Genomic DNA, 27631 nt, shown 5'->3' on the forward strand with positions numbered 1-27631 from the left:
TATTGTTCAATGATTAAAACATAAACCATTCCTTAACGGTCCAATAATAGCCTTCCTTGTTGCTTTGGCTATGTTGTGGCAGCCAAGTTATAGACAACCAAGTCTTAATTATATTCAATGCGCCTGCAAAGATTGAACATTAAAAACGTTCAGAATTCAGACAGCACAAGTCATAAGGCTCTAACAACATTCAGAATTCAGACTCAGGAATCATATGCATGTACAAACTAAACTACGAGCTTCTATGATTTAGAGGAGGTTCAAATAAGTGAGAGTTTGGATGTGAACGTTCGTGCAAAAGGATTAGAATGTACTCATGTTCCAGGAAAGACTGCTAGCAGCACACTGCCAAACAGGTAAGCCTGATTTCATGGAGACAAAATGTAATGCTAGTTCCACAAATGATACAGCCCGAAGTACAATAGCTAAAACATTTCTGCACTTTCTCACAATCCTTGTCACCTACTGCAAACATAACCCTTCTCTACCCTACAAAGAAACAGACTAAGGAAAGCTGCATTAGAACTTCCAATGCAAAGCGACGTACAGATAAAGAAGAAACTCCCAATTGCCAAGCTTCTTTTGAAGCCAAATAGTGCAATTATCTACACATTTCATCGTTCTCTGGGTTTTCCAACAATGAAGCACCCCATTAGCAGCTGCTTGAGGTGCAGAAAGGATGTCTCATATGTTGGACTGCCACAGATGACGTGAGCTCCAAACCAAGATGCCTCGTGAGAAGGTTCAAAGTCACCATTCTAGCGCTCACTACTTGTCATCCATCACTACAAAGAATACCAGGAAATTAAATTCTGTATATGATTTGGATGACCGAAACAAGCATCTCAGAATTTCAACCATGAAGCTACAAAGCTACAAAGATAGGTACTATAACGACTATGAAAACAGAATTTCAGGATGTTTTGACAATATCAGAACATCAATGGCAAAGGCAAAGAAGGATTACCCAAATTCAACTGGTTGAGCCACTTTTAACTATCCTTTACAAGGGACGAGAAGCAAATCCCCTATAAACCATCTTCTCCACCAGCTCCTCATGCATCTTCATCTGGCCAGACTTCCTAAGCTGTTCCAAGACCATTTGGTAAACTTGCTGACTTGGTTTTAGATACTTCTGCTCTATCATCTCTCTAAAATACTTGTATGCATTATTCCAATGTCCCATTTTGCAGTACATTGAAATCAAAATTTTGTAAGTGTTCACGTTAGGCTCAACTTCACTCTCATCCATTTCCTTCTTAAGCTTGATAATCATGTCTGTAGATTTTGAATCAGCAAACATCTGCATCAGAATGTTATATGTCACAGTATTAGTTTGACACTTTAATTCCTTCATCCTTGCAAACAACCGCTGAGCAGCATTGACATCCCCCGACTTGGCAATGCACCTAAAAATCGGGTTAAAACTATGAACATTAGGTTCACACCCTTTATAAACCATCGAATTTAACACTTTAATCGCATCCTCGCGATTCCCATCCCTACAATGAGTCTCTATCAAAAAATTGTAAGTTATCACATCCGGCACACAAGATAGCCTCTTCATCTGATTATAAACTTGCAACACCTTCTCAGTCCTCCCTGCTTTCACATGTACTCGCATAAGATTGTTAAAAGTGATCGCATTTGGCTCACATCCAACATCAATCATCTCAGCAAAAACATCATGGGCACGCGTAATTTGCCCACACCTACATAAACCATCGATAACAATACTATAAGTATACACATTGGGTTGAATCCCAGCTGCCTTCATTTCACCAAAAACCCTCTCAGCCTCAGACATGTTGCCAGCCCTGCACCACCCGTGCACTAAGCTAGTATACACTACCACATCAGCCTCAAACCTATCTTTCAAACTATCAAAAAATGACTGAGCTTCAACAGCCCTTCTCTTCTTACAGAGAACACTAATCACCTTCGAAAACGCATTCCTATCGGGCTTACAATCATAATCCTCCATCCGATTAAAGGCATGCACAGCCTCATTAGCCAAGCCAGCACGAACATACCGGCGAATCAAAATCGAAAAAGTTTCAATTGGGATTTCAACATTTTTACTCCTCATCAAATTAATCAAATGCCAAGCGACGTCAAATTGGCGTACCTTTCCGGCCAGGTCAATCATCTCGTTATAAGGCTCATGGGAAATGAGGGTTTCGGAACGGGAAATGGCCCAGTTGAAGAACGCCAAGGTCTGAGAAAAGGGTATGCCGTGACGAACGGATCTACATTTCTCGATTACGTGAACAATGACGGCCGGAGAGAGTGAGTGGACGGGGGAGATTTTGTATAAATCGAAGGAGAGAGTTGGGAGAGTGAGATCAGGGTTTATGGGGTTCGGGGAATTGGGATTAGGGTTTAAGGTAGGGTTTTTGCGATGGTGGTTTTTGATTAAAGAGTGGAGCTTTTCCGCAACAAGGGATTCTGCTGGTGATAAGGATGAAGTAACGGTGGTGGGTTTGGAGGAGGAAGAGGTGGTGGTGGAGGAATCGTTGTCGTCTTCGACGGCGTCGTTTAGGAAGTCTACTGCTGGAGTTGAAGTCGAAAATGAAGATGAGAAAGCGATGAAGCGGAGATTGGAAAGAGAAAGGCGACTGTGTAGACGGAGGCTTGATTTTCCGATCTCCATTGGCGGCGGCTACTCGGAACACCCTGCTTGGGTTGTTGGGCTCTTTTCCGGTGAAAACAGAACAAAAGCGAAGAAAATGCTGATAAGGAAGAGGGAATGGAAAAGATAATTGCTCTCTTTCGCCCTTTCTTTTGTGGATGTTTCGATTTTGTCTCCCATCTTCTAATTTTGTGAGTTTTCGCCCCCAACAAAATTTAATAGTTAAGATATGTTAAGAGAAACTATTCATGTGGTGTATCAATACTACTCGCAATTCTGTCAATTACGTCGGAGAGATTTGTCGAATGGCTTATATCTACCATCCACCAAACAAGAAATATCTATCATCCACAAAATATTAAATTCCTTCCTTATTTGATGGAATTCATAATAAAGTATCGTGTGATAATATCGCATAACATATTTTGACCATGCAATATCTTGTCGGTTTAATCCATTTTCTTTTTAAAAATTTAGGTACTTGACAGAATGATACTAAACATTGATGGATACTAGAAAGAATGGCATTTGAAGGAAAAAACTAGATTGAGACATTGCTGCCCACCAAATTGTGGCAACTTTGTTCCAAAAAACAAATGTAGCAACTTTGATTTTTTAGTGCTAATGTTAGCTTTACTGCAGTGCATAAATCAACTTTGATTTTTATAATGAGGGGATAGATACATCAGATGAAAGGGGAGATTGGATAAGATGGGAATCATAAATTATCTTGTTGAAATAACAAGTAAAGAAAGTTTTTTTTTTTTTTTTGTGGGGAAGAAAGTAATAAATATCAACAGACCCAACACTCCGAATTGTGTTAAATATCTCTCTTGCTAAAATCCAATGCTGCCATGATGGAGAAAGAACGTCTGCATGTGCACTAGATATTTCAGAGCTGTACGTTCTTTTATCCAAATGCCAACTTCAATTTCGGCTAAAGGCCCGCTTCAAATTCATTGGATTTAGCTCCACTGCAATCCATGTAAGCCTCATCATCTTCAACAGTCTACTCTTTTCTTATTTCATTCAAGTTGTCTTGCATACTTGATTCTTGAATTTTGATTCCCCATCCATTTTCTGTGCACTCTACCATTGTCTTACTTGTGTTACTAGTTAAACGATTCCAGAATTCTCCTTCTTTGAACTGATTTACAATATTATTCTGCATTGCCTTCCGAAATGTGCTTTTGCTAGTGAATTAATTTACTTGATTGTGTCGCACTGAAACAGAAAATAGGCCCCCTTAATTTGGTTTTGGAGTTTGCAAGATATATAGGTGTCATTAAGCACTTGAAACTTTGCAGAGCGCTTGATGCTAAAACTGGCTATTGGATTCTTTCTTCCAATCTAAAGGTTGCTTCAGGTATCTGAAAATGGATGACAGTTATGGGAAGTAACAGATGTCCAAGACCTTGTATGTTAAAGATTTGACTGCATATGAACCTGATTTTTGGTGGGAGGTTTGGTTACATTTTACCTAAAGTGTTTGAAAGAATGAATTAGGGGCAAATATTAGTAGTTGTGGAGGATCTGCAGTATTAAAGCAGTGCATTTATCTTGCTTTGATACATGGGGGAACGAATTTGCCTTGCGTCCGACAAAACTGCTTGGGAACGACACAGCCATACCCAATTGGGAGAGCTCCTAATTCCCCTGATCTTTTCATTTTGATGTAAAATGAAATATGCATTATATTTATGGTGATAATCTTATCTTGATTGATTCTTTGTTCTGTATCATACAGATTGAGGGCTGAGGCGACTAAAGTAGGTAATACCTTAAGAAAGTGGGAATAACTGTTTTTATCCTACATTTTGTAGGCTGTCCATCAAGTGGCCAGTGAATTATATATCTAGTGAACCAAGATGTTGCAAAACTGGAGTCACATGTACAGCTACTACTACCACTGAGGAACCTGTTGAGAAGTTGAAGCCAGACAGCCTTTTCATTGACAAGCGTGGCAAATTGAGAAGTTTTAATCGCAAAAGGGTTTCTAGACAAAAAGGTAAAGAAAAATCCATATTTGTTCTTTATACATATATCATGAATTCTTCTGGACTAATGCTGGGATCATCACCTCTGGACAGGGGGCTCTCTAAGGGGCAAAGGATGGCAATATGGGTCTGGTTTTGTTGATGGGATATTTCCAGTGTTGAGTCCCATTGCTCAGAAGGTTTTAAATTATGTACGAAAGGAAGTGGATGTACATAGAGTTTGGAGTTCTTTAGACACTCTTCCTCATTCTAATAATACATGGGATGACCTAATCAATGTAGCTGTTCAACTTTGGCTTAATAAACAATGGGATCCAATTATACAGGTTGCACCTTCATACTTCTCTTCTTTTTCTAGTTACTTTTTGGTGTGTAGTTGATGGTATGTCAGTTATTCAACTTCCTTTTGTGGTGAAAAAATTGCAAAACAAGGATAGAGATTTACTTTTGCACATGCATTAGCCAATACAAGAATAAAGCTAGAGTTTTATTTAGGTGATGATCCCTGCATATTCGACATGAAGTGCAGATAATTCTTTTCATCTTTTTCCTCCTTTACCATTTATCTATAGATGGGCATGTTCTAGAAGATACCCCCTTTAACACTTCTGCATAAGGAACTTAAAGCAGAATTACAGATGTGAACTGAGGGAAACGAAATTTCGGATAGCAAACTGGGAATTTGATGCTGTGTTGATCCAAAGCAAAACATAAACAGTCATAAAGGACCACTAGGATATCAGCTGACACTTCACCATGGCTGCAGTGGACCTCGTGTGACACACTTGAGTTGTCAAATGACCTGAACATGTTTAAAACCATCATAGTATGAATTTTGAGTGTGGGCTAAATCTGTTTTGTCAATCTTCTGTAACATATCCTGTTTAATTGTGAACATTGACTTGGTGCGTTAAGGCATCTTTAGTCTTGTTTGCTGCATTAAAAGTGCTGTCAAAACTTGTTCTGCAATTGAATTCTGATATTCTTTGAGCTACTAATACAGAAAGGTCCTAATTTCCTTTTGGTGCTAACTCTTTTTGTACAAATATAAACTTGTTTTCACCTGTGTACATGCCCGCATGATTGAAAGTTCTCCAATCAATTCAAGACACCAACAAGTTATGTTATGGAGTGCAACTTTAATAGGCATAAATTAATCAATATGCCTCTTACAATGACAGCAAATATGCCAGGAATTTTACGCAACGGACAATACTTATTAGGAATTTGGTAAAGACGTATACTAGAAATATTCATTGTCCAGAGCTGCTGATGATTTCCGACCCATAGGAAAAGAACGAACTGGTAGAGGACAATCTCAATGCATTCACATTTACACAAACTTTAACTGTCTATAAATGGATGATAGGTTAGTTATCAAGGTTTGTCAAACATGAATATCTTATTCGGTTGGACTTCTCAGAAAGCTAAAAAATGGAAAACGTAGAAACTTTTAAATGTTTAGAACACATGAGATTGCTTGAAATGAAATAATTTCCTGCCATTGACGGCCATACAAGTTAATTTGCATTAGAAGTGAAGTGAATAAGTTCATTTTAGCGATGCCCTTATTGTTAATTGATTTCAATAATTTAATTGCTTTCCTGACATGGTTATACTAACTGATCTTTTTGTTCACCACCCCAGGTGTGCGAATGGATATTGTACAGGAGCTCTTTCCAGCCGGATATCATTTGCTACAATTTGCTTATAGATGCTTATGGGCAGAAATCACTTATTAAGAAGGCAGAATCCATATATGTAGAACTCCTTGAAGCTCACTGCATTCCTACAGAAGATACTTATGCTCTTCTTACAAAAGCTTACTGCACATCTGGCCAGCTAGAAAAGGCTGAAGCCATCTTCAGTGAGATGCGACAACATGGCCTTCCCCCAAGTGAGTTAACATTGTCTACAAAGCTTTAAACTTTGTCAGGCCTTGCAAGCTTATTATTCAAATCCCATTTCCTGTCTCAGATCCCCTCATTTCCATACAACCTTTTGTGTCTGTGGTGTCAATCTTTAGTTCTGCATCCGTTCATTCTCCTCTACTTGATCTAGCTACCATGTACTGGACAACTATTCAACAAAAAAAATAAGTTTGGAAGGGATCCATTGGTCCAGCATGGGACTGGATTATGATGATAAATGGTTGGTTTCTTAGGTACAAGGTAGTAATAATAGAAGATCATCGAAAGGCTAGGGATCAAGCTCAATCATTTCCAGAACTCCATGACCCTTTAAATAGCTGTTTTTTGCCCTAAATGGGTTATAGCCGATACTGAAGTGATCTTATAGTGTTTAGAGAGCTTTTCCTGTTTCTTATTAGCTTGTTTCTTCATGCATACTCAACCTCTTGGATATGAGAAATGGAAGCATCAATAATTTATGATTGGAGAACAGGAGTTGTCTAACTGATGATTTTGCATGCCTGTATTTATCCACAAAACCATCTCATGATTGCAGTGAAATATACTTGCCTAGACATTTCTTAGATGGTGTTAATTGACTTCTTAACAATTGAGTATGGTTGTCCTTTTCTCTAAACTTTTTTCTGGTACTGGCACTTGAAAGAGACTCATCAGAATGCTACCTTCTTTAACAATCTGCAGGTACAGTAGTATATAATGCTTATATTGATGGTTTGATGAAACTAAGAAATGCACCAAAAGCTCTTGAGATCTTTCACAGGATGGAGAGAGATCACTGCCAACCATCTACAGACACTTATACAATGCTGATCAACTTATATGGGAAGGTGAAATCTAATACTTGGTTTGTCATGCCTCTAGATCCATCATCTTTTGGGGTCATACCTCTCGATGCCATCATCTTTTGGGAATTTAAATCAAGCTTTTCCACTTTGTCAGGCTTAATTTGTTCCACCACTAGGGGAATTAATTCAGCAGAGAAAAAATTTCTAAGATTTCATACATGTAAATTGAAGTAGTCAGACAAGGACAATCCATCTACTGCTGGTAAGTAGCAAGATAATCCAAATTAGAAGATGCAATGCATGTCTATTGGAAGAGAGATGCCAATTAATGAGGAATTTGTTTAATACCCATAGTTGTTATTTGATTTTCAAAAATCTTAGCTAGCAGAGTTGTAATTGACATGCTTCATACTGTCAATAAGCATCAGATGATTTCAGAGGCATTGAAAATGAAGAAATTGATCAGAGTATTAAGTTCAGCATGGAAGGTCACTAGAGTAGGAGAATCCAGATAATCAACAACTGACACATCAATCCATCAAACGCGATGAGATATTATCATTCCAATCTGTAGCAATACTATTGTGGATCTCATGTTAAGATTTGTATCCTTATTAAGGACAAAGTGTTGTCAAAGTATATTTTAAGTATTCAGAATAAGGACTTCTCTCATGGTTTGAAACTTCTGGCTTTAAGAGGTTCTTTTCCTCTTTTATATTTCTTGTTTTGGATGATAATGTATATCTGCCTGTGCAGGATCACAAGTCCTACATGGCATTAAAGGTTTTCCATGAAATGAGAAGTAAAAGGTGCAAACCTAACATTTGCACTTACACTGCTCTAGTAAATGCATTTGCTAGAGATGGACTGTGTGAAAAGGCGGAAGAAATCTTCGAACTGCTACAGGAAGCTGGGCATGAGCCTGATGTGTATGCCTACAATGCCCTCATGGAAGCTTACAGGTAAAGATATATGTCTGTTTCAGACTGTTAAAAAAGCTTAAATGACTTGAATACTGATTGATGAGGTTAATCTGCTGAGACTAATAATGATGTCAGAATAGTTGAGTGTTACTTCAAGCTTGAGCTTCTGTACGTGGATCATAATATATCCATAGGACTATCAGATTGATCATGAATACTCTCAGGATGGAGCTGCTTATTGACGGCAAAAGTTGTGAAAAGAAATATCATCTCTAGATGCTCTGAGAAGCACTAACTATTTCTACATTATAGGCATGTCGATGTTCATTGGGCTTTCTAGTAGAGAGTTGGTTATTTGGTGGAACTTATATTTGCTACGACCCTGAAACCATTCCTTTTCTGAGTTCTGACTTCTGTGGCTAACTCAAATTTAGATGTTTCATCAGGGAATTGAACATTTGTTATCATTCTGATGACCTGATAGAATCATGAAAAGAGTTTCTATTAGTACTGCACTACTGCAGTGACTATCCATTCCTAGGTTGAGCTGATTTGTTTTGGTGATGGGCTGAAGACTGATGTATAACTAGGATTTCTAAACAATTTTATTTTTTATTTTCACTCGGGTAGCATCATCTATACAGCAACATGACCACAGTTTTCTCGTTCCTAGTAGATGTTTATGATCTCCAGATTTGTGTCCTGTATCATTTCTCTTGGCCAGTGCTGCTGAAGCTACTTGCAATATTCGAACTTGTTACAGTACGCTCTTATATGAAAAAGAAAACATGAGCTTGAAGTTTGTTAAGATCATTGTCTCTAATTTATTTTCTCCTGCAGCCGTGCAGGTTTTCCCAGTGGTGCTGCAGAAATCTTTTCACTTATGAAGCATATGGGATGTGAACCAGATAGGGCCTCGTACAATATCATGGTGGATGCATATGGAAGAGCTGGTCTTCTTGAAGGTCACTTACTTAGATTCCATTAACACAATGTTGGAAATATGGGTGGATCATTAATTTCTTTCATGTTTAAAATAGATTTTCTACTCATGATAGTGTATCTTGCTGTTGTCATTTTGACCATCCTTCTTCAACAACATTAGTATTTGAAAGGCTTCTGTCCCCCCAAAAACAACAAAATTAGTTTTGAGATCCAACATTTCTTAACGTAATACTTACTTAAGCATTTGGTTCGATTATATTGTTTCTTCATTTATTGTAGAAAATTGGAAATGATAAGCTGCCGTTTTAAGTGTAGAAAGGCATTTGGGGAATCTGTCTGGTACTCTGCTGATTAAGCATAAAGAAAGCAAGAACTACCGAAAACATAGTTCTTTACCCCTTTTAATGACTGGCAATAAGATCACCAGTGTTGTTATTCACTGTAGAGTTGTTTTTATTTAGTGATCTGGACATCACTTCAATTATGTCGTAATTTTAAGTGACATTCTTTCCAAAATTTCTTTCATGAGTTCATACTCTTTCCAGATTCTCTAAATCATGGCATACTTCATAATTTCGGATGTTTGTCAACATTCTCATTGTTACTTGTGTGTTCGTGGTTGCTTCTATTGCAGATGCAGAAGCTGTTTTCGAACAAATGAAGCAGCTTGGGATGTCGCCAACTATGAAGTCACACATGTTACTTTTATCAGCCTATTCAAGATCAAGTAATGTGCAAAAATGCGAGGAAATTTTGAACAAAATGCAGAAGTCCGGACTTAAACCAGACACTTTTGTGCTTAATAGTATGCTCAATCTGTATGGTCGGCTAGGCCAGTTTGAGAAAATGGAAGAGGTCTTAGAAGCCATGAAAAATGGACCATATGCAGCTGATGTTAGTACCTACAATATCTTGATCAATATCTATGGACGAGCTGGATTCTTTGAGAAAATGGAAGAGATTTTTCTGTCACTTCCTGCAAAGAAGTTGAAACCAGATGTTGTAACTTGGACTTCTCGACTTGGAGCTTACTCTAGAAAGAAACTGTACAAAAAATGTTTAGAGATTTTTGAGGAGATGATCGATAATGGTTGCTATCCAGATGCAGGAACTGCCAAAGTGCTTCTCTCTTCTTGTTCGAGCGAAGATCAGATTGAGCAAGTTACTCATGTGATTACAACAATTCACAAGGGCGAAAGACCCTTGTTTATTACATAGCTTTCATTTCTTTTTTTCCTTTCAAAAATTTCAAGACTTCTTCTTCAGGAAGATATGCTTTGAAATATGTACAAATCCATTTATAGAAGCAGCTAACTAATACTGAAACCACCTTTCACAATCCTTAGGATGTTGGCACCTGATTCACACAAGTATCTGCACATTAAGTGGGATGAAGAACGGCAAGACTCAATAAACAACTGGATGCTATTGAACACAAAACAAGGAACCAGTTACGTGCTTTTGAAATGCCATAAAAACAGCCTGCAGAATACTATCTGCAGCAAAACACTGGGACTTGGATTTGGATTATTCAATGGCAAAGATGGTGGGCATATGCGTACAAGGTCCATGTGGGGAGGACCAGATTGTAGCATGGCAGGTGGGATTATTTTGTGCCTTGAAGACACAAATCAATGATCATCAATTTACATCAGTGGCACGCAGAATCTTTGCTGGTGCTTAGCTGCTAAACTACGGAGCATTAACAATAAGCCAAATGTTTAGAATCTGGCTTAAATTAATAGGCTTTAAGCCTGCATGTTGTAGTAGTGGCTTGGCTTATTTTTATAGCAATTTGTTTGAGTTTTCATGGACATTATGAAAAGTTAAATCCTGCACTATCAAACGGCAATGAGCACAGAAGTTAGAAGTCTGTATCCGATGGTAGAGTAAAATTTACAAACATGAAAGGGCAAAATACACTTTAACCCCCATGTGGTTTAGCGCTTTTCATATAATCCTTCTGTAGTTTCAAAAGTTCTATATAATCCTCTCATAGTTCGGACTAAAGTATCAATGTGACAGAAATGATTCTCCGTAACGGAATCCAAGAAAATGTCAAGAATATAATTGTTTAAAAACTAAAATGGCGGAAGCGACTAAAATATATAAATTTAATATGCATGACAATTTAATATCATATGATTTTATGTTTTATTGCATAACCCCCTTATCATTTAGTGCTTTATCACATAACGCCCTTATGATTTTTAAAATATAAACCTAACCCCCTGTGGTTAATTAATAATTTTCAAATTTACAAATAGGTACTTTTGACATTTTAGTTAACTCTGCAATGGAATGCAAACTCCGTGATTTTGACACTTTAGTGTAAATTATGAGGGAGTTATGTATAGATTTGAAACTATGGAGAGTTATATGAAAAATCGTTAAATCATAGGGGATAAATGTGTATTTTACCTAACATAAAAAGAAGTTCATGGTTAAATAGCATAATATTATAAGGGAAAAGAACAATTTTGGAATATTAAGAAAAAAGACATGATCTGGCACGCCAATTAGTTGCATTCAAACTTTCGATATTAGTAATGGAATGAAGATAAAAATTACACCAATGGTAATGAATCGCCAAGCACGCTCAAAACTGAGCTGGCATACAGTAACAAAGCAAAGAAAATTAACTCATCTTGTCAAATGGACATAATAATTTGCGAGTTTCCTAATAAAAATTTTTAGAATATTATTTTGACATATTTTTCAATTATATTTTTTACTTTACATGTATCACATCGTTACAGAATATTTTTCTATCAAAACTCCTAAAAACTCTAATACAGACGAGCTTTTAATTTTCTATTGTCCCTGTCTTGCCAATGAGATTTTAACTAATCAATTTCATAAAAAAAAAAAAAAAATTGTCTCAAGAACAAGGTATAGCAGATTGACTTTTTGAGCTTCTATTTATCTTGTTTCAAGAAACCTATTATGGAACAAATCAGCTAAATGAGCAATTCCTTTTACCTAATTTCCAATAAATATTTTATACTCTAAAACTCCAGAGGCTTGCAGGTTTTATTGCAATTTATTTGCTTAGGGAGCATGAAAATGTTGTGAAACCATGGGGGAAGATATCAAGAATCTAAAGGACAAAATATGGCCCCTGCCACCAACATGCCAACTTCTGCCGAATGGGGTTGTTGACACATTGACCCACCACCTCCCAAAAATTTTTTTTTTTTTTTTAAATTTCTAATAGTGTAGGATCTGCTCTTTTTATTTCTTTTTTTTTTTTGTTGGCTTTCCTGCTTTGGGTTTATGTTTTGATAATTACAAGAGAACCCCAAATATCAAGAAAATAACGGCAATTCATGTGTGAAGTAAACATAGGTACGCTTCTAGTCCTCTTTAATTGGCATCAAATATGATGACCTAATAGAGATGACATATTAAACGAAAAAATAATTCGTAAGTTAGTATAGTCCAATAGTCTTCAAGAATTTTTTTTTTTATGCGTCAAAACTCAGTTTCACAATTATATTTATAACATTCCTTTATGGCATGACTACTTTTAATAATAATTTTCATTCTTTTCTGTTCCGATCTCATTTTTTGATTTAAATTAATTTATTGTCTATGCATTTTTTCAACTGCGTAAATCTTCTTTCACATATGTACTAGAAAAAGTAAAAATTTGATAGTGCTCAAATTTTTAAATCTACAATTTTTAAGGTCCATATAACATTGCCACAAATCCTCTCTCAGTTTTTATGATATACTTTTTTTAAAATAAAAACTCTATGATGATATAAAACCATTTAAATTATCTTGTTTTGTTGGATTTACATTATTTTACATTTGTGAAATAAGTTATACATGGCAATAATCAAACAAACTATTTGAAATTTTTCCATGATTTTATCTCCTAACTTATAAGAAATTTATTTTGAGATATATAAATTTAGTACCAATGACATAATATAATACTTAAGACAATCGAAATTTGAACTATATGTGAGGTAGATAATGTGACGATCAACTTCTATTAAGTGTCACATAATAAATAAAACAGTGAAAAAGAATTCTTTACTTAATCGACAAAATGAATCAAAACATTGGCGTATTTAATATGTAGCCAAACATCTCGTCCATTTTTTAATCACAACGTTTTTTTATTATACCTTCTACATAATTCTTGAGGTGCTTTCTTACTTTGAACAGTAGTAGCTGATGCAGAATACCAATACTTAAAACTTTCGGGAGTATCCTTGTAAATTCCTGATGTTGAAAATCTTTCCACATAATAAATCAATTTGCCAACTTTTAACTGACAGAGCCTCCATACTAGAAACCTGCGAGACAGCAGTGTGTGAGTGCGTGTTATTAAAGAGCGCAGAAACGGTGGTGACCGGTGGGTTGGTTCTTCTTTGTTATTCAGGTGGTTGATCTGAAGCCATGGCTACAAAATTGTGGGCATCAAAGGCCGCTTCCTACCTTAGGATCTCAGTATTCCACAGAGGCTTTGCCACTGGTAATGTGTTTGGTGTATTTGTAATATGTCTTTCATTTCTTTCTGATATTTTTCGTGTTACGATTCTTGTTTATGGGTTGGTTATGTGAAAAGTTGCTTGATCTGTGATTCTTTTGAAGAAAGATATGATTTTTGGACGTGGGTTGTAGCCATTTTTGTGTGCTGAAAACCATAGGAGATTTTTGGGTGGCTTGAGTTTCCATTTCTGATTTTGGAACATGGTTTCTGGGAATTTTTGCGAGTTTGGATCAGTAAAAGATTCTTGGGATACATGAGTTTTCATATCCTGTGGGTTTTTTAGTTCATCATCTTTGCATTAGAACTGGAAAAATGCATAGTTTATGATGTATCAAGCTGTAGATTACATGTATTTAAATGCTAAGCTCTTGAAATCTTTAGCATTTTCGTCAGTTTTATTTGTAGTTTTTCTGATCACTTACTTGATCTATGTAGTATATTATGTTTTATATGTTCAAAATTTATCTGGGAAAGTATTAGGAATTTCTGAAGTTAGCCAAAAAAGTGTGCAGGTAAAATATTAGAAGAAGAGCCAAAACAGAGGTATAAGATGGACCAAAAATACTCTGTCTTTTCTTTTCTGTCATGGAAAACAAATATTCCAGTAACATGCATTCTTTTTCTGAGACCTTACGAGGATGATTGTGAGAGCTATTCAGTGAAATTGGCATTGTCAGAGCATTTGCAATTGTGAAGAAAATCATAGGATGAGTGTCATCATTTTCTTTTACATCAGGCATGTTAGATGTAATTTTTTTCCTTATTGATAGTAATCAACTCAAATTAGCTTATTTTTAATTCAGAGCTACAGAGTTTGATGTCCTAGTTGCTTTTTCTACATATGCTGTCTCTATAGTTGAATTGTGAAACATTTTTTCACTTTGTCTAATTTACGTGGACACTGGTTTAGTCTTAGAAAATGAACTCTGGCATTGTTCTCCTTCCTCCCTACTGCTTGGTCAAAAGTTACTTTTGGTGGATTAGCATATAATTAAAGCACAGTATTTGATCCTGATGTTTTCCCTGTATGAAATTTTGTTGCAGTTGTCAAGGATCTAAAATATGCAGACTCTCATGAATGGGTGAAAGTTGATGGTAACTCTGCTACTGTGGGCATTACCGACCATGCTCAGGATCATCTGGGTGATGTTGTCTATGTGGAATTACCTGAAGTTGGGAAAGAGGTGAAGCAGGGGGATAGTTTTGGTGCTGTTGAGAGTGTTAAAGCCACTAGTGATGTTTACTCTCCTGTTTCCGGGAAAGTGGTCGATGTTAATGAAAAGCTTGGTGATTCTCCTGGCTTGGTAAGTTCTCAACAGTTATCCCCCTGAGAATGTTTTTATGCATACCTTAAGCATTAACTGCAATGTTGGGTAAAAAAAAATCTTTACTGGCTTGTCCCTCCTGCTGTTAGTGATGATTTAACTTAGGCTGAAACACACCACACAAACAAAAATAGAAAGAAAGAGCCAAAATTTTTCTTGCTTGTGCTCTAAATTATGTACCAAATATTTTTGTCAGATTAATCCTTTCTGATGAAATCCGCATTTAACTCCCTGCATGCTGAATCATCTTTTTTGCACTCATGATCACAGCCCTTTATCCAAGACAATTATACTCCTACTGATCAAAGGTGGATATAGATTTTTACACTTTATCAATACTACACCAAGGGTATTTAAAGGAAGTAAACAAAAAGATGAGTATAAATGTACTAGTCTATTCCCCTCAAAAGACCAAGCATGTGCAACCAGAATACTTGCAGAAATTTATTATATTAACCATACCATAGTTAGCATAGAGGACTCTGGTTCTCCCTGCATATGTTGTGAAACCTTATGTAGTCATTTTTGTTCAAGCATTCTCAAAACAAGCATTATGAATGAGAACACAAATGGTACAGCAGGAAAGTGCTTCAAACGTGTTTTGTCAGAACTGATTGTGGAGATTTTTGGTTGATATAAGAAAGGGTGCTAACCAGACGAGGTTCTGTCTTTACAAACACTGTGCTCTATTATCTCTTTGGTTTCTTCCTTCTCTCTCTAGACTAGATTTTACCAAAATTGTGTCTGGCAAGTACTGTTGATACTGCTAATACACACTATCAATTACTTATTATGATGTTGTACATCTATAATTGCTGCTTTTGTGTTTCCAATTATGAGGTTAGATTGAATTCCCCCTGGCAGGCCAATGGCTTAGTGGTAACTTCCTGTACTCCGTCCATTTTTGTTTTGCAAATAATAGGGTAAACAAGGCTGGTTGGCAATGAGAGATAATAGCAAGAAACATATTGGTTGTCAAATGAGAAAAATAGTTGGGTTGCTAGTTTATTTGTTTTCATTCCACCTTAAGATACATATATTCTTCTTATGCACCCTATTTAATCTTCTAAATTACCCTTTTCTGTTGTAAGTTATTTGTGCACATTCGCCTTTCTGTTTAGGAATTAGATAGTTCATGAGCAAAGCATACTGTTCCCTGTTGTAATCTGCCACAATAGCTTCTTCCCTATCTACTAAACTTCATGGTTGGTCTAATTTGTCGGCATATGAAGCTTTGCTTTTACACCCGCATATTGTGCATTCTGTCAATAATGTCAATAATTTGGAAATATGTTCAACTCTCGCCCCTGCCTCACTCTTGTTTAATGTTTTCACTCTCTTGAATTGCAAGTTCATTATAACCAGAAAGAGCACAATGGCATAGTCTTTGGCTCTTAGAGTTGATTACTATCATCCTATTCTTAGTTTTCTAACTGTCAAGTATCCTATAAAATGTTTACATTAATTATGTGCTCATATATTTATGTTTGGTATTTTATACTGAATAAGTAGATGTCTAAATGCAGGTTAATGGAAGCCCATATGAAGATGGATGGATCATGAAGGTGGAGATAAGTAACAAGGATGAACTTAACTCTCTACTGGACTCGGAGCAATACACCAAGCATTGTGAAGCAGAAGATCAGAAGCATTAGTGGCTCAACATTTCAAAAATGATCCCCGGATCATTTGTTGCATTTGCTTTTGAAGTTCAATCTTTTTCTTTCCCATGTTAAAGCATTTCACACGCATTGAAAATTAGTCTAGGTTTAGAATTTAGTTCCATGAGTTTTGCATCCAGAAGCCACTCATCACGAATTTAATTTGCAGTTGGCTACTTCCTTGAGTTCTCAATTGCCTGAAGCTTCTATGTAGCACAATAGGATGTATTTACCTGAATGGGATGCTACATGTGATTGGAAATAATTATAGGAATTGGACAGCCTGTTCTGACAACCAAATCTCTTTTCACAATACTGAGCATCTGTCCTTTGATCTTCACTTTTAAACCCTTTTCCCTTTGATTTAGTACACGATTTGGAGCCAAGGGGCTGAACTGAATAGCTTGCTGGGGGAGAAAATGTCACTTCAATCTTTGGCAAATGGCAGGAAATGGTTGATTTGCACAAACTAGAAGACGAGTGGAGTGGAAAATGTAAAATTCTTATGCCTTGCAAGTTTTAAAATTGTTTCTAGAATCAAGAACTTTCTCCGCTGATTAATCAAGAACTTTCTCAGATGCTAGCTTAAGTGACTTGGTGTGTCTTTACCATTTTATGGACATTTTCCACCCTAATAATCTTTCTAGGATCATGTATCAACCTAGCTATAAAGATCTCACCAATTCACATTTTTGATAAATAATAACCAATTCACTTGAGCAAGTTCGTCACCAAAAGGAGCATTGAAGCCTTCCCAGAATTACAGCATAGCGGTTGAAACTTTTGCGCAATTTTGTTGAACAATCAACAAGGCACAGTAATAGTCATAGTCATAAAACTTGGCCCCGACTTAGTGGTCGAATCGGTCAATCCACTGAACCAATCATAGAATCGGATTGGGTTGCTAATTAAACCGATCATAGAAATGGATTGGATTACTAATCAAACCAGTTAAGCAATAAATCCGTTGACCAGTCAACGATTCGACAGTTCAATCGATGAATCAAGAAAAAATTGTTGTACTTTCATTTTTGTTAATCATAATCTCACAATTATTTTTATCATATAATTTTTAATTATTAAACTAGAATATATGATAAAACAAATAGTGGGAGTACAATTAACAAAAAAAAAAAAAGGAGTGCAAATAACATTTCTCTTAAAAAAATTCAAATAGGTTGTTCATCCATTCAGACTCGGACAGCAACCCTTGAGTCAGGAGTTATAACTCGGTGACTCAAGTTGTCAACTCGTTCGTTCAGTTCCCTCTAAAACCCTTCCAAACCCCAGGAAAAGGCCAAAATAACACAATCCGATTATCTTCTGAGCCTCAGTCTCACCAAATTTTATGTTGTTTCCATCACATAGGAAAACAGAAAAGAAAGAATGTCCCTCTTATCCTTCAGTCTGAAGCCTCCTCCTTTCTCTGTAAGAATGTCCATCTCTTTTCCTTGTTCTTTTTTTTTTCTTTCTTTTTGAGATTTGCAATTTTGTAATTAATCCCTTTTTTGCTTAATTTTTTTTGTTCTAATTTATGGGTTTTGTAGGGAATAACTGAAAAGCCAAATGCACTTGGGTTTTGGAGAAGAAACAAAGTTGATAATCTCATCATGAACATGAATTGGAGGAAAAAGATCAATAGAAAAATGATGACAATCAGAGCAGGGGCTAAGAAAATCCACCAAGGCAGGGAGTGCAGAGAGGCCTTACTGAAAGGAATCAATAAAGTTGCTGACGCTGTTTCTGTTACTATAGGACCCAGAGGTACAATGGGTTTCTTTCACTTTGTTCTTTTTTCTGTTCATCTATTTATATCTCCAATAATTCGGTTCAATTTTTTCAGTTTATTTGCTCTTATTTGTATTATGTTAGATTGAGTCCTATATTGGGTTTGGTCTTCTGCAGTGCATATTGATCTTGGAGGAGTCATCATAGATCATGGTGAATTAAATACCTTTAGCAAATGAAATTAGTTGTTTATGCTGTATAGAATTTATAATATCGCTCTATTCTGGCCCGTTGGGATGAAAAAGGAACAATCTTTGGAAGATGAAGATATATAGTTGGAATGTACTATGTAACTTTCATATTCATCATTCCTTTCTGTTTCCTTTGGGATCAAGAAGGCATCATCTTTGGAAAATGGAACTTTGTTGTTTAAGTATTCGTTATTACTTACATATTTATAGGTTCTATTGTACTTTCATGATTATGCTTTGATCTATCTCCAATTGTCAACTAATTTTGTGATGCTCTTCAGGGCGCAATGTTGTTCTTTCGGAATCTGACACGCTTAAAGTAATAAATGATGGTGCAACAATAGCCCGTGCAATTGAACTTTCTGATGCAATTGAGAATGCTGGAGCGATGCTGATCCAAGAGGTCTCTCATGCTTTCGGACAGTGTATCTTTTAGCAAAAATTGAAATCTTTGATTTGTTCATCATTTAGCCAACTTTCCTGGATTTGTTGATTATTAACTTTTTATATAACTTCACTGTAGGTTGCAACTAAGATGAATGATTCAGCTGGGGATGGTACAACAACTGCAATTATTTTGGCTCGAGAAATGATCAAGCTAGGGTTGTTAGCTGCTTCTTTTGGGGCAAACCCTGAATCTTTAAAGAATGGGATGCAGAAGACAGTAAAAGAATTAGTTAAGATCCTTAAGAAGAAAAGCTATCCTGTAAAAGGAAGGAAAGATACACAAGGTACCATTTCTTTTTCACTTCTAGGGATTCATTATTCACTGAAAGTTGTTTAGTTTTTATTACTGTTCTTCTGGTTGCTGCAGCTGTTGCATCTATATCTGCTGGAAATGATAAATATATTGGCGATATTATTGCTGAAGCTATTGATAAGATTGGTCCTGATGGAGTAATATCCATTGAATCTTCCCCAACATTCGAAACCTCTATTACAGTCGAAGAAGGAATGAAGGTAACTATACTGTCTAAGTAGTAAGTTGTTGCTTGCTTGTGATTATGTTGTAGTTTGACTAGGCCAGGTAGCAAATTGTTATTTGCCATCTGTAGTTAAAGATTGATTGATTTCTCTTCAAATTTGGCAAATATAGACACATTACAGGAAACTTCCTCTGGCTAATCCATTTGCTTTAGTTGATACGCTAGCAAATAAACTTAGAGAATGGAAGTACCAAAACGGCTGTTTAGCTTTTGCAAAGGACATATTTTGCCCACTTTGTTCTTTTTGGAATTAATTTGGCCACTCAATAGCTAAGTCTAGTGTTGTAAACAATCCAGATACTCCTCTTAACTAGATGAAGACAACAACCGCAGGCAGCTAGGTTGATGCATTAAGCTGTAAAGGTCAATTGGTCAGGGTTTTGAAAGAACTGAGCTGTACGAATTAATCCCCAATTAGTGGACATAAGTAATTGTTTGAATGCAATCATGCACTTCATTCAACTGAACAGAAGCATTAGATGAAATAACCACATAAGATGCTTGGATGAATCAATTGACCAAATTGGTGCAGAAAATAACTTGGTGGCCAAAACAAGACTTTTTGAAAAAGTTGATCTCTGTGTAGGTGTTGTTCCCTTTTTGAAGTCGGTTTAATACAACTGATACTCATATCAAGCTCACATTTTTGCGTGAAGACGTACAGCAGTTGATTACATTTGGAATTCATTTACTTCATCGTAATGTTCAGAATTGATATCAGAAAGGTTTATGTGTTGCAGAATCTTCAAGTTTAGGATCACGTCCTCCTTAAAGTCAAATAACATGTCTATGTTTTTATTCTGGTGTCTTAAGAAGTATTTCCACTTGCATTAATTGATTGGTTATGTCTTTAGGAAGTTGATGTGGACCTACAAATATCTTTTTATAATGGTAGATACTTGAAAATAGTACCTTCTGGTTCGATGTGCTTCTGATTTATTGGGTATCATCCCTACTTCATCTTTTAAAATCCATACATTCAACTAATTTTAACTTGGGCATGCTTGACCCATGTCCTGAAAGTTTATTGATGTTGCAAGTCCATCCAATCTGTTCTTTTGATTCATGCAAAATTATAAACTTTTATACCCTTTGAAATATCTTACCACTTATATATGCAACTTGTGTAGCAATTAGAAATCTTGTGTATAATTTATATGAACATTGACAAAGATTAGAACAAAATAATGATCAAAAGTGAGGTGAAACATAATGCATTGTACAGAGTATGAGTTTTGTACCATGTGCAACAAACACTGCTACACTAATAATTTTATATTTTTCTATTTTCTTGTAAAAATGTTTGTCTCCTTTCTTAGTTTTTCACCCCTTCTATTTCCTGTCTTTGCACTCCTTCCCTCCTCTATTTTCAATCATCCTTGGGAAGATTAAGTACAGACTTCATGATCCAGACAGCAATAGTTGGAATGATTCCTGCAGACTGGTAGTCGGTTGCTTCAAGCAGCTTTGGTTTCCTCTTTGATCTCTACCACGTGATCTAAATGGCTAGGATTTGTGGCTTTGCACAATTGAGACAAGGGGAACAGTTGGATTGTAGAAATGTTGCCTTGGGAAGAGGATACGGGGCTCAATTACTTTTTTCTGTTCATAATTTCATTTTTCATAGACAATTTTCATTTCAATGGCAATAGTTTGGGACTGCTTGAGAGCATGTTTCTGCCCACTCTAACTTGTGCACTGTACAATGGCTTTTGGGGCAGTTAGTTAGTTGAGGATACATTTGCCATCTTTGAACTTTTCAGGACAGTTCTTTAGTTTTCTTTTAGTGCTGAGTCCGTCAAATTGTTTAATTGGAAATATCCAAAACAATAATGAATGTGGTGTTATAATCGACTATCGAACTCACCCTTCAACTTAAAATGGAGGAAAGGAGTAAGATAGCCTTAGGTGCTTGATGTAGTTCAGATTGCCATCATATTATGTTTTTCATCAGGTCTGGTCCCAAAGTGCAACAGTAGTTTCTATTGAACCCCCCCCCGGGGGGCGGGGTTCACTTTTTGAGTTTGGACCATTCTATTCTTGGGGACCCATTTAATTTCATGTTGTTTTGGTTTTGTATATCTGTTCATGAACACATGCATTCACTTTTTTTTCTCTGCTTTTATTAGGTTTTTATAATTTTCTTGATTTCTATTCAGGCATTCTTTTCCTACAGATTGACAAGGGGTACATGTCTCCTCATTTCATTACAAATGTGGATAAATCTCTAGTCGAGTTTGAAAATGCTAAAGTTATGGTTACCGATCAAAGGATATCAAGTGCACGGGAGATTGTGTCTATGCTGGAAAAAGTAACCCAGTTGAGTGTCCCACTGTTGATAATTGCGGAAGATATTTCAAAGGTGGTGCTGGAAATGTTAGTTGTGAATAAAAGTCAAGGCATACTGAATGTTGCTGTTGTTAAGTGCCCAGGATTTGGAGAAGGGAAGAAAGCTCTATTGCAAGATATCTCTCTTATGACAGGTGAGGTTGGATGATGTTTCTAAATCAAAAGTATTATATTTTCCTAGAAAATGACAAAGATGTACAAGATGTTTTAGTCTCAAGTTCCAAAAGTTTTCCATATTCCATGTCTATGTGACAAACACATTAAAATATTTGTCAAACTCTGTCATGTTGATAAAATATTTCCAATGCTTTCATTTTATCTATTTTAGCTTGCAAGACCCCAAGTTTGTGTTTCAAGAGAATTTGAGTGCCAATTGCCATTAAATTGAATGTCTGAGTAGCACTTAATACACTACTGAAGGACAATTCCAAAGTTGCTAACAGCCAGAGCAGCCTAGTATTTAGGCTAACGAAATTCCATATAGCACTCTTCTTTCATGAGATTGTGCAAGTATGCACCCAGTTGATACTTGTCAATTCCAATAAATAACTAAGAATAAAATAGACCTTTTGCTAAGTTGCAGCATATTTTGTCAAGATACATAACAAGCAGAGTGAACGATTTTCATACCATGATATGTACATTTGAGAATTATTTGTGGAGTCATGATATTCTTTATCATGAAGGTTTCATACATTATGTTTGTAAGGTTTGTTGGTGCTTGATTTTTCTTCCTTCTGGATTGGCTCTATACCATGATAACCAGGTGCTGATTTTCTTTCTGGAGATTTGGGTCTCACTCTTGAAGGTGCAACCTCTGATCAGCTTGGGATTGCACGAAAAGTAATCATAACAAGTAATTCGACCACCATTGTTGCTGATCCATCTACTAAAGCTGAAATACAAGCAAGAATTATGGAGATAAAGAAGAATCTTGCTGAGACAGATAGTAAATACCTGTCCCAAAAGCTTTCTGAAAGAATTGCGAAACTCTGTGGAGGTGTGGCTGTAATCAAGGTAGCTGAAGCATAATTTTAAGCCTCTTTCACCTTCTATCCAGCTGTAATTGTCAAACTTACTCTTTTAACCTGTCAATTGGATCTCTTCTTTCGTTTGACTGTATACTTAAGTATTTCAAACACCTAAGAAACAGCGCCCTACATGTTTGAGTTCTCCAAAACTACGTTGAGAATATGGGGTTATATTAAATACTTGAAACACCTGAAAATACGGCCCAGCAGTGTTGTTCGCTTTTCTCCTAATATCACATCGAATATAACAGCATCCACATCTTTCCCTTGTTTTTTGCTCTCTCTGACTTTCTCTTCTGCCATCTCTTTGACAAAACTAGTGTTACATTTTCAGCTCTTCCTAATTAACCATCCCAAGCAGAGTATGACATTCAATATTATAGGGAGTGTGGTAGGTTTCATATAATTGTCATTTTACAGAAGGCTTATGATGCATCAAGTTGGCCTTTGCATTATGCTCTTGCTTAACGATTAACAACTTTTTGTTGTTTATTGCATTGAGATTATTATCAGAAATTATTATAACTAAATTTGGTTTAAAAGAAGAGATGTCATCTTGAATAGTTGATTGTTTCAATAAATAGTTGGGACTCTCTCTGCAGCATTTTTCCTTGAGACTTGAAAGTGTATCTAAATACTTGTGTATCAATGTGAGTTTGCCACATTCATGAAGATACCGCTAACATTACCACCTCATGATATATTTTCTTGAGAAGGTAATATGTTTGTTAAGAGACAATGAGGGAGTGCAACATATAAATGCTTGGGTAGATCGTTTAGTTATCTTCTCATACAATAACTAGCTCTAACAAAAGACATTGAGGTTAGATCTGTGGCTATTTTGCTGTGTTTGATATGTTTGAATTAGTGATGCTTGCAGCAGACATTAGTGGATTGCTATTTCTATATGTTTGTATTTTATTATTGGATTATTATCTTTGTTCAGCACAATTGGGATAGGATATTGCTGAGGTTTTGTGGTCCGAAGTTTTCTTTTCAGATTCAACCAAAAGAAATTTTTTTCTTTCCTGTTTTTGTTTTCTCAAGCTATTGATTGGCATCAGGTTGGAGCTCACACTGAGGTGGAACTTGAAGATCGTAAGCTAAGAATTGAGGATGCAAAGAACGCTACATTTGCTGCTATGGATGAAGGCATTGTGCCTGGTGGAGGAGCTGCATTCATACACCTCTCCAAAGAAGTACCAATAATTAAGGAACAGTTTCGAGAACCAGATGAACAGCTTGGTGCTGAGATTATACAAATGGTATGACGTAATTTCTTCCTTTTTTGGTGCGTGATGCTTATGTAAGTGGCAATGGTGTCAGTTCTTGAGTGCTGAAGTTGTGTTTTCTTGGACTTTGATAGAGCTTCATGGTCTTGGGTCAGATGCAGTTCAGATAACATTATGATATTATGATATTTAAAAAAGCATAAAACTGTATTCTTTTGCCATGTTAGCGTTCTGTTCCTTGGATGAGTATGTTGTGAATGAGAAAGGCCAATTTCAAATGCAGTCTATGTAAACAACAAATCGAAAAATGCTAAAACCATTGCTTTCTTACCTTTATTTATGATGGGTATCATGTAAGAGACCATTCCAAGATTGCATATATTTGTTATGTCTGAAAGTTCATTTCACCAATCAGCAGAGACTGTTTAATTGTAATCTCTAAGATGGGTTTTTAAGTTGATTTGTTTGATTTTAAGGACCAAAAGAGTTTTTGAAGTAGAAACTTCATTTTGATCACCTTCACGGTTATGTAATATGTTGCAATGAATTTCAGGCACTTCTTGCTCCTGCAAACTATATTGCAGCCAATGCAGGTGTTGATGGAACTGTAGTTGTGGAGAAAATTCGAGCCTGTGACTGGAAAATTGGATATAACGCATTGACGGGACAATATGAAGACCTTCTTAGGGCTGGAGTTGTTGATCCTTGTAAAATCTCAAGGTATGCACTTCAGAATGCTGTCTCTGTTGCTGGTTTAGTCCTAAGTACCCAAGCTATACTGGTTGAGAAAACAAAGAAACCGAAGCCGCTTGTTCCCGATATTCCTGGTATATCACCATGAATGATGACAAAGTGGGTATTTTTTTTTTCAAATTATCTCTCAACATAGCAAGAGAAGATTTACACTACTTCAGTACAAATGTTTGTTGAATCATTCCTCTGGCTCAGGATTCAGCTAAGATTGGCTATCCTTGACAAACTACAGATTGAAGATTAGCTGCATCAAGATAATTTACTTGTGTTCTCTGCCTAGGTCTTTCATAATCTAACATAGGAGAAACAGTATTCTGAGAGCAGCTAAGGAATATCCACCGAATGCTCGTCCTCGTGTACTGTTTTATTTGGGTGAACATTTATGCTGAAGATCCGGAGGTTTTCATTCTTGCCTCTGAGTAGTAAAAATCTCCGGGATAACAAAAGGGAAACTGGCATTCGTGATCCTAAAAGTCATCTCTAATGTATAATGGTGAAGGCTCTGATTGTAGATCAACTCCAGCTTAGGAAAGAGTTAGTAGGTTCATTCGTTTTCTTGATTCACAGTATATGTGCGATTGAAGCAACTTCATTTATGTAGGATCTTCGAAAGCAAGATTTTAAGAACTTTTACTTCTCTTGGTATGAGAAAGTAAATAGGTTCTTACACTGGTTGGTGCACAAAGCTATAAACAATTGAGTTCTGGTACGATGTTGCAGTTTTCTTTGAGTTTAATCATGGATTGTGGACTTTAAGGAATGGCACTCAAACTACAACAATATATTTATAGCCCTTTGCAAAGGTCAATGGATGGTTGTTTGTGATACCTTTGTGTAGAATTCTAAGTGATGACATTTAGTAATATATGCATTGTTAGAAACTTAGAGTATTTCTTTACATCTGATCTGATAGATAACTCATAACACCTACTCTCTTTTAAGATATGGACGGATTTGTTATGGACGTGGCATGAATTTGCTTTATTAACTTCTTGTTGAAGTGTGGCCTTTCTGGTCACAGTTGAAAGCAGTTAATTAAAGTTTTCCCAAAGTGATCAATATTTGATAATGATACCCCATTTGGCCATTCCCCTTGATATTAAAAACTGCATACAGATATCAAATCTGCTATTCATAGATAAAATTCATTGGCCTGCAAAAATGTTAAATGCCCTCATGTTGATTCCAATTCTTATAAATTCTACTATATGAAATGGCTCCAAAGTATAAATTTTCTGGTTCTGTAGGCTTTCAATAGAACAAAACATAGAAGAAATGCAGAACTCCAACAAACTGCTTAACCAAAAAAAACCCTTTAATCATTGTTGTAAAACATAGATGAATCTATCAAAAAACACATTGTTTACATCCAATATAGCACTCTTCTCGAAACTCTCTCAAATCTACCACTACTGTCTCTTCACAGTCTTGTTCATGTTTTTCTCTTGTACTGAATTTCTTATGATGCTCAGATTTGAGAAGATTTGCATGTCTATAAACTAAACTAAAACTTAGTAACATGCATAATTTTAGCTGTACAGCAGCGCCCTATTGGAGCAGTCTCAGCAGCAGCAGTAGTATAGAGATAATGATGTTAGCTTACTGTCAAAGTTAAGTATGTCCTCCATATCATATCACAGCCTTCTAAAATACGCTCACAGTGCTGCGCACTTATATATCTTTTCTTCCATAGAAAAATGTTTCACATTGGATTAATATCACAATACCTTATTATGACAACTTTTAATGCTTTTTTTTTCTTGGGTTTCTTATGTACATTATTAAAGATTATTCTACTTGTATTACCTGCCCATTTATTAATAAATTTAGACAGCCATGATTAGTGAGGATTAGGAGTAGACCCCTACCAACTCAAAAAAATTAGATGCAATTAGATATCTGTTATTGGTTAATTGGCTGAGTATGGTTGTGGGGCTTTGATAGTAGGAAAAATAGAAATTTCCCGTTTGGATTGTTATTTTTTGAAGTTTTTTTTTTGGTAGAAAAATTTACTGTAACAACTCGATGTATGTGAGGTAAAAAGGTAATTAGGAAATAGTTCACGAAAAATGTAAAAATTTTTTGAGAAAAAATTACAATCCGAACAAGGCAGGACCCTCTAAAACAAGACTTTGCTTTTCATTTTTTTTTTTTGTGGAATTATATCTTGTTGAAGCAATGATTAACCAATTTGCAAGATCTACCTTTTACTTCATTAAGGTAACTTCTTCTCATGTAATATTATGAATGACTCTCCCTTTTTTCCCCCCACTTGAATGTGGTATTTTGACTTCAAGGACAATATGTGTGACTCCTTAACTAATAATGAAAAACTCTCCAAACTTGTTATCATGACTACCCAAAGAGGACATATTAGATATGTGCATGTACACATGCAAATGAATTTTCAGTTGAGATGAGTAAACACAAAAGCTGCAAGAATATGTTGGGAGCTCAATGTTTTGGATGTAATATTGTAAGTGTCTAAAAAAGATCCTTCATTAGTCAACTGCCTCAATTGAGAAAATTAGGAGTATGACAATAATATAATTACCATCATTTGGTAAATTTGATTAGATAATTATCTCAAACATG

General features: G+C 35.9%; 4 protein-coding genes across 5 annotated transcripts; 3 read left to right on the forward strand and 1 right to left on the reverse strand.

The window, feature by feature from the left end:
* Positions 1 to 393: 393 nt before the first annotated feature.
* Positions 394 to 2694, reverse strand: LOC113783529 (pentatricopeptide repeat-containing protein At1g20300, mitochondrial-like). The gene is made up of 2 exons (XM_027329688.1): positions 968 to 2694; positions 394 to 785 (listed from the first exon to the last, which is right to left on the reverse strand). The coding sequence occupies exon 1, from the start codon at positions 2651 to 2653 to the stop codon at positions 1004 to 1006; it is 1650 nt and encodes a 549-aa protein (XP_027185489.1). The 5' UTR covers positions 2654 to 2694; the 3' UTR covers positions 394 to 785; positions 968 to 1003.
* Positions 2695 to 3498: 804 nt separating this feature from the next.
* LOC113783528 (pentatricopeptide repeat-containing protein At2g35130-like) lies at positions 3499 to 10552 on the forward strand. Its single transcript, XM_027329687.1, has 8 exons — positions 3499 to 3617; positions 4456 to 4640; positions 4723 to 4955; positions 6277 to 6526; positions 7242 to 7387; positions 8102 to 8307; positions 9109 to 9233; positions 9848 to 10552. Coding segments are annotated over exons 1-8 (1731 nt in total). The 5' UTR covers positions 3499 to 3615; the 3' UTR covers positions 10432 to 10552.
* A 2966-nt stretch (positions 10553 to 13518) lies between these two features.
* Positions 13519 to 17054, forward strand: LOC113783031 (glycine cleavage system H protein 2, mitochondrial). Its single transcript, XM_027329040.1, has 3 exons — positions 13519 to 13702; positions 14765 to 15024; positions 16572 to 17054. The coding sequence occupies exons 1-3, from the start codon at positions 13627 to 13629 to the stop codon at positions 16698 to 16700; spliced, it is 465 nt and encodes a 154-aa protein (XP_027184841.1). The 5' UTR covers positions 13519 to 13626; the 3' UTR covers positions 16701 to 17054.
* A 978-nt stretch (positions 17055 to 18032) lies between these two features.
* LOC113782727 (chaperonin 60 subunit alpha 2, chloroplastic) lies at positions 18033 to 25863 on the forward strand. Of its 2 annotated transcripts, XM_027328634.1 has the most exons (10): positions 18033 to 18134; positions 18254 to 18470; positions 18967 to 19088; positions 19209 to 19416; positions 19500 to 19645; positions 21848 to 22154; positions 22787 to 23037; positions 24116 to 24316; positions 24837 to 25003; positions 25638 to 25863. In XM_027328634.1, the coding sequence occupies exons 1-10, from the start codon at positions 18093 to 18095 to the stop codon at positions 25690 to 25692; spliced, it is 1716 nt and encodes a 571-aa protein (XP_027184435.1). In that variant the 5' UTR covers positions 18033 to 18092; the 3' UTR covers positions 25693 to 25863. The 2 variants fall into 2 exon arrangements, with proteins under 2 accessions (XP_027184435.1, XP_027184434.1); XM_027328633.1 differs by having other exon boundaries at positions 24837 to 25863.
* The last annotated feature ends 1768 nt before the right edge of the window (positions 25864 to 27631 follow it).

This window comes from Coffea eugenioides, chromosome 9 (assembly GCF_003713205.1).
Source record: "Coffea eugenioides isolate CCC68of chromosome 9, Ceug_1.0, whole genome shotgun sequence".
In the NCBI taxonomy this organism is placed as follows: Eukaryota; Viridiplantae; Streptophyta; class Magnoliopsida; order Gentianales; family Rubiaceae; genus Coffea; species Coffea eugenioides.

Bases quoted from the DNA above. Each gene is read 5' to 3' on its own strand.
- LOC113783529 (XM_027329688.1), bottom strand. From the start codon at position 2,653: ATGGAGATCGGAAAATCAAGCCTCCGTCTACACAGTCGCCTTTCTCTT.
- LOC113783528 (XM_027329687.1), top strand. The intron at 8,308-9,108 runs GTAAAGATATAT...TTTCTCCTGCAG, and splicing joins GCCCTCATGGAAGCTTACAG to CCGTGCAGGTTTTCCCAGTG. The intron at 9,234-9,847 runs GTCACTTACTTA...CTTCTATTGCAG, and splicing joins AAGAGCTGGTCTTCTTGAAG to ATGCAGAAGCTGTTTTCGAA.
- LOC113783031 (XM_027329040.1), top strand. From the start codon at position 13,627: ATGGCTACAAAATTGTGGGCATCAAAGGCCGCTTCCTACCTTAGGATC. The intron at 13,703-14,764 runs GTAATGTGTTTG...ATTTTGTTGCAG, and splicing joins CCACAGAGGCTTTGCCACTG to TTGTCAAGGATCTAAAATAT. The intron at 15,025-16,571 runs GTAAGTTCTCAA...GTCTAAATGCAG, and splicing joins TTGGTGATTCTCCTGGCTTG to GTTAATGGAAGCCCATATGA.
- LOC113782727 (XM_027328633.1), top strand. From the start codon at position 18,093: ATGTCCCTCTTATCCTTCAGTCTGAAGCCTCCTCCTTTCTCT. The intron at 18,135-18,253 runs GTAAGAATGTCC...TGGGTTTTGTAG, and splicing joins TGAAGCCTCCTCCTTTCTCT to GGAATAACTGAAAAGCCAAA. The intron at 23,038-24,115 runs GTAGCTGAAGCA...GATTGGCATCAG, and splicing joins GAGGTGTGGCTGTAATCAAG to GTTGGAGCTCACACTGAGGT.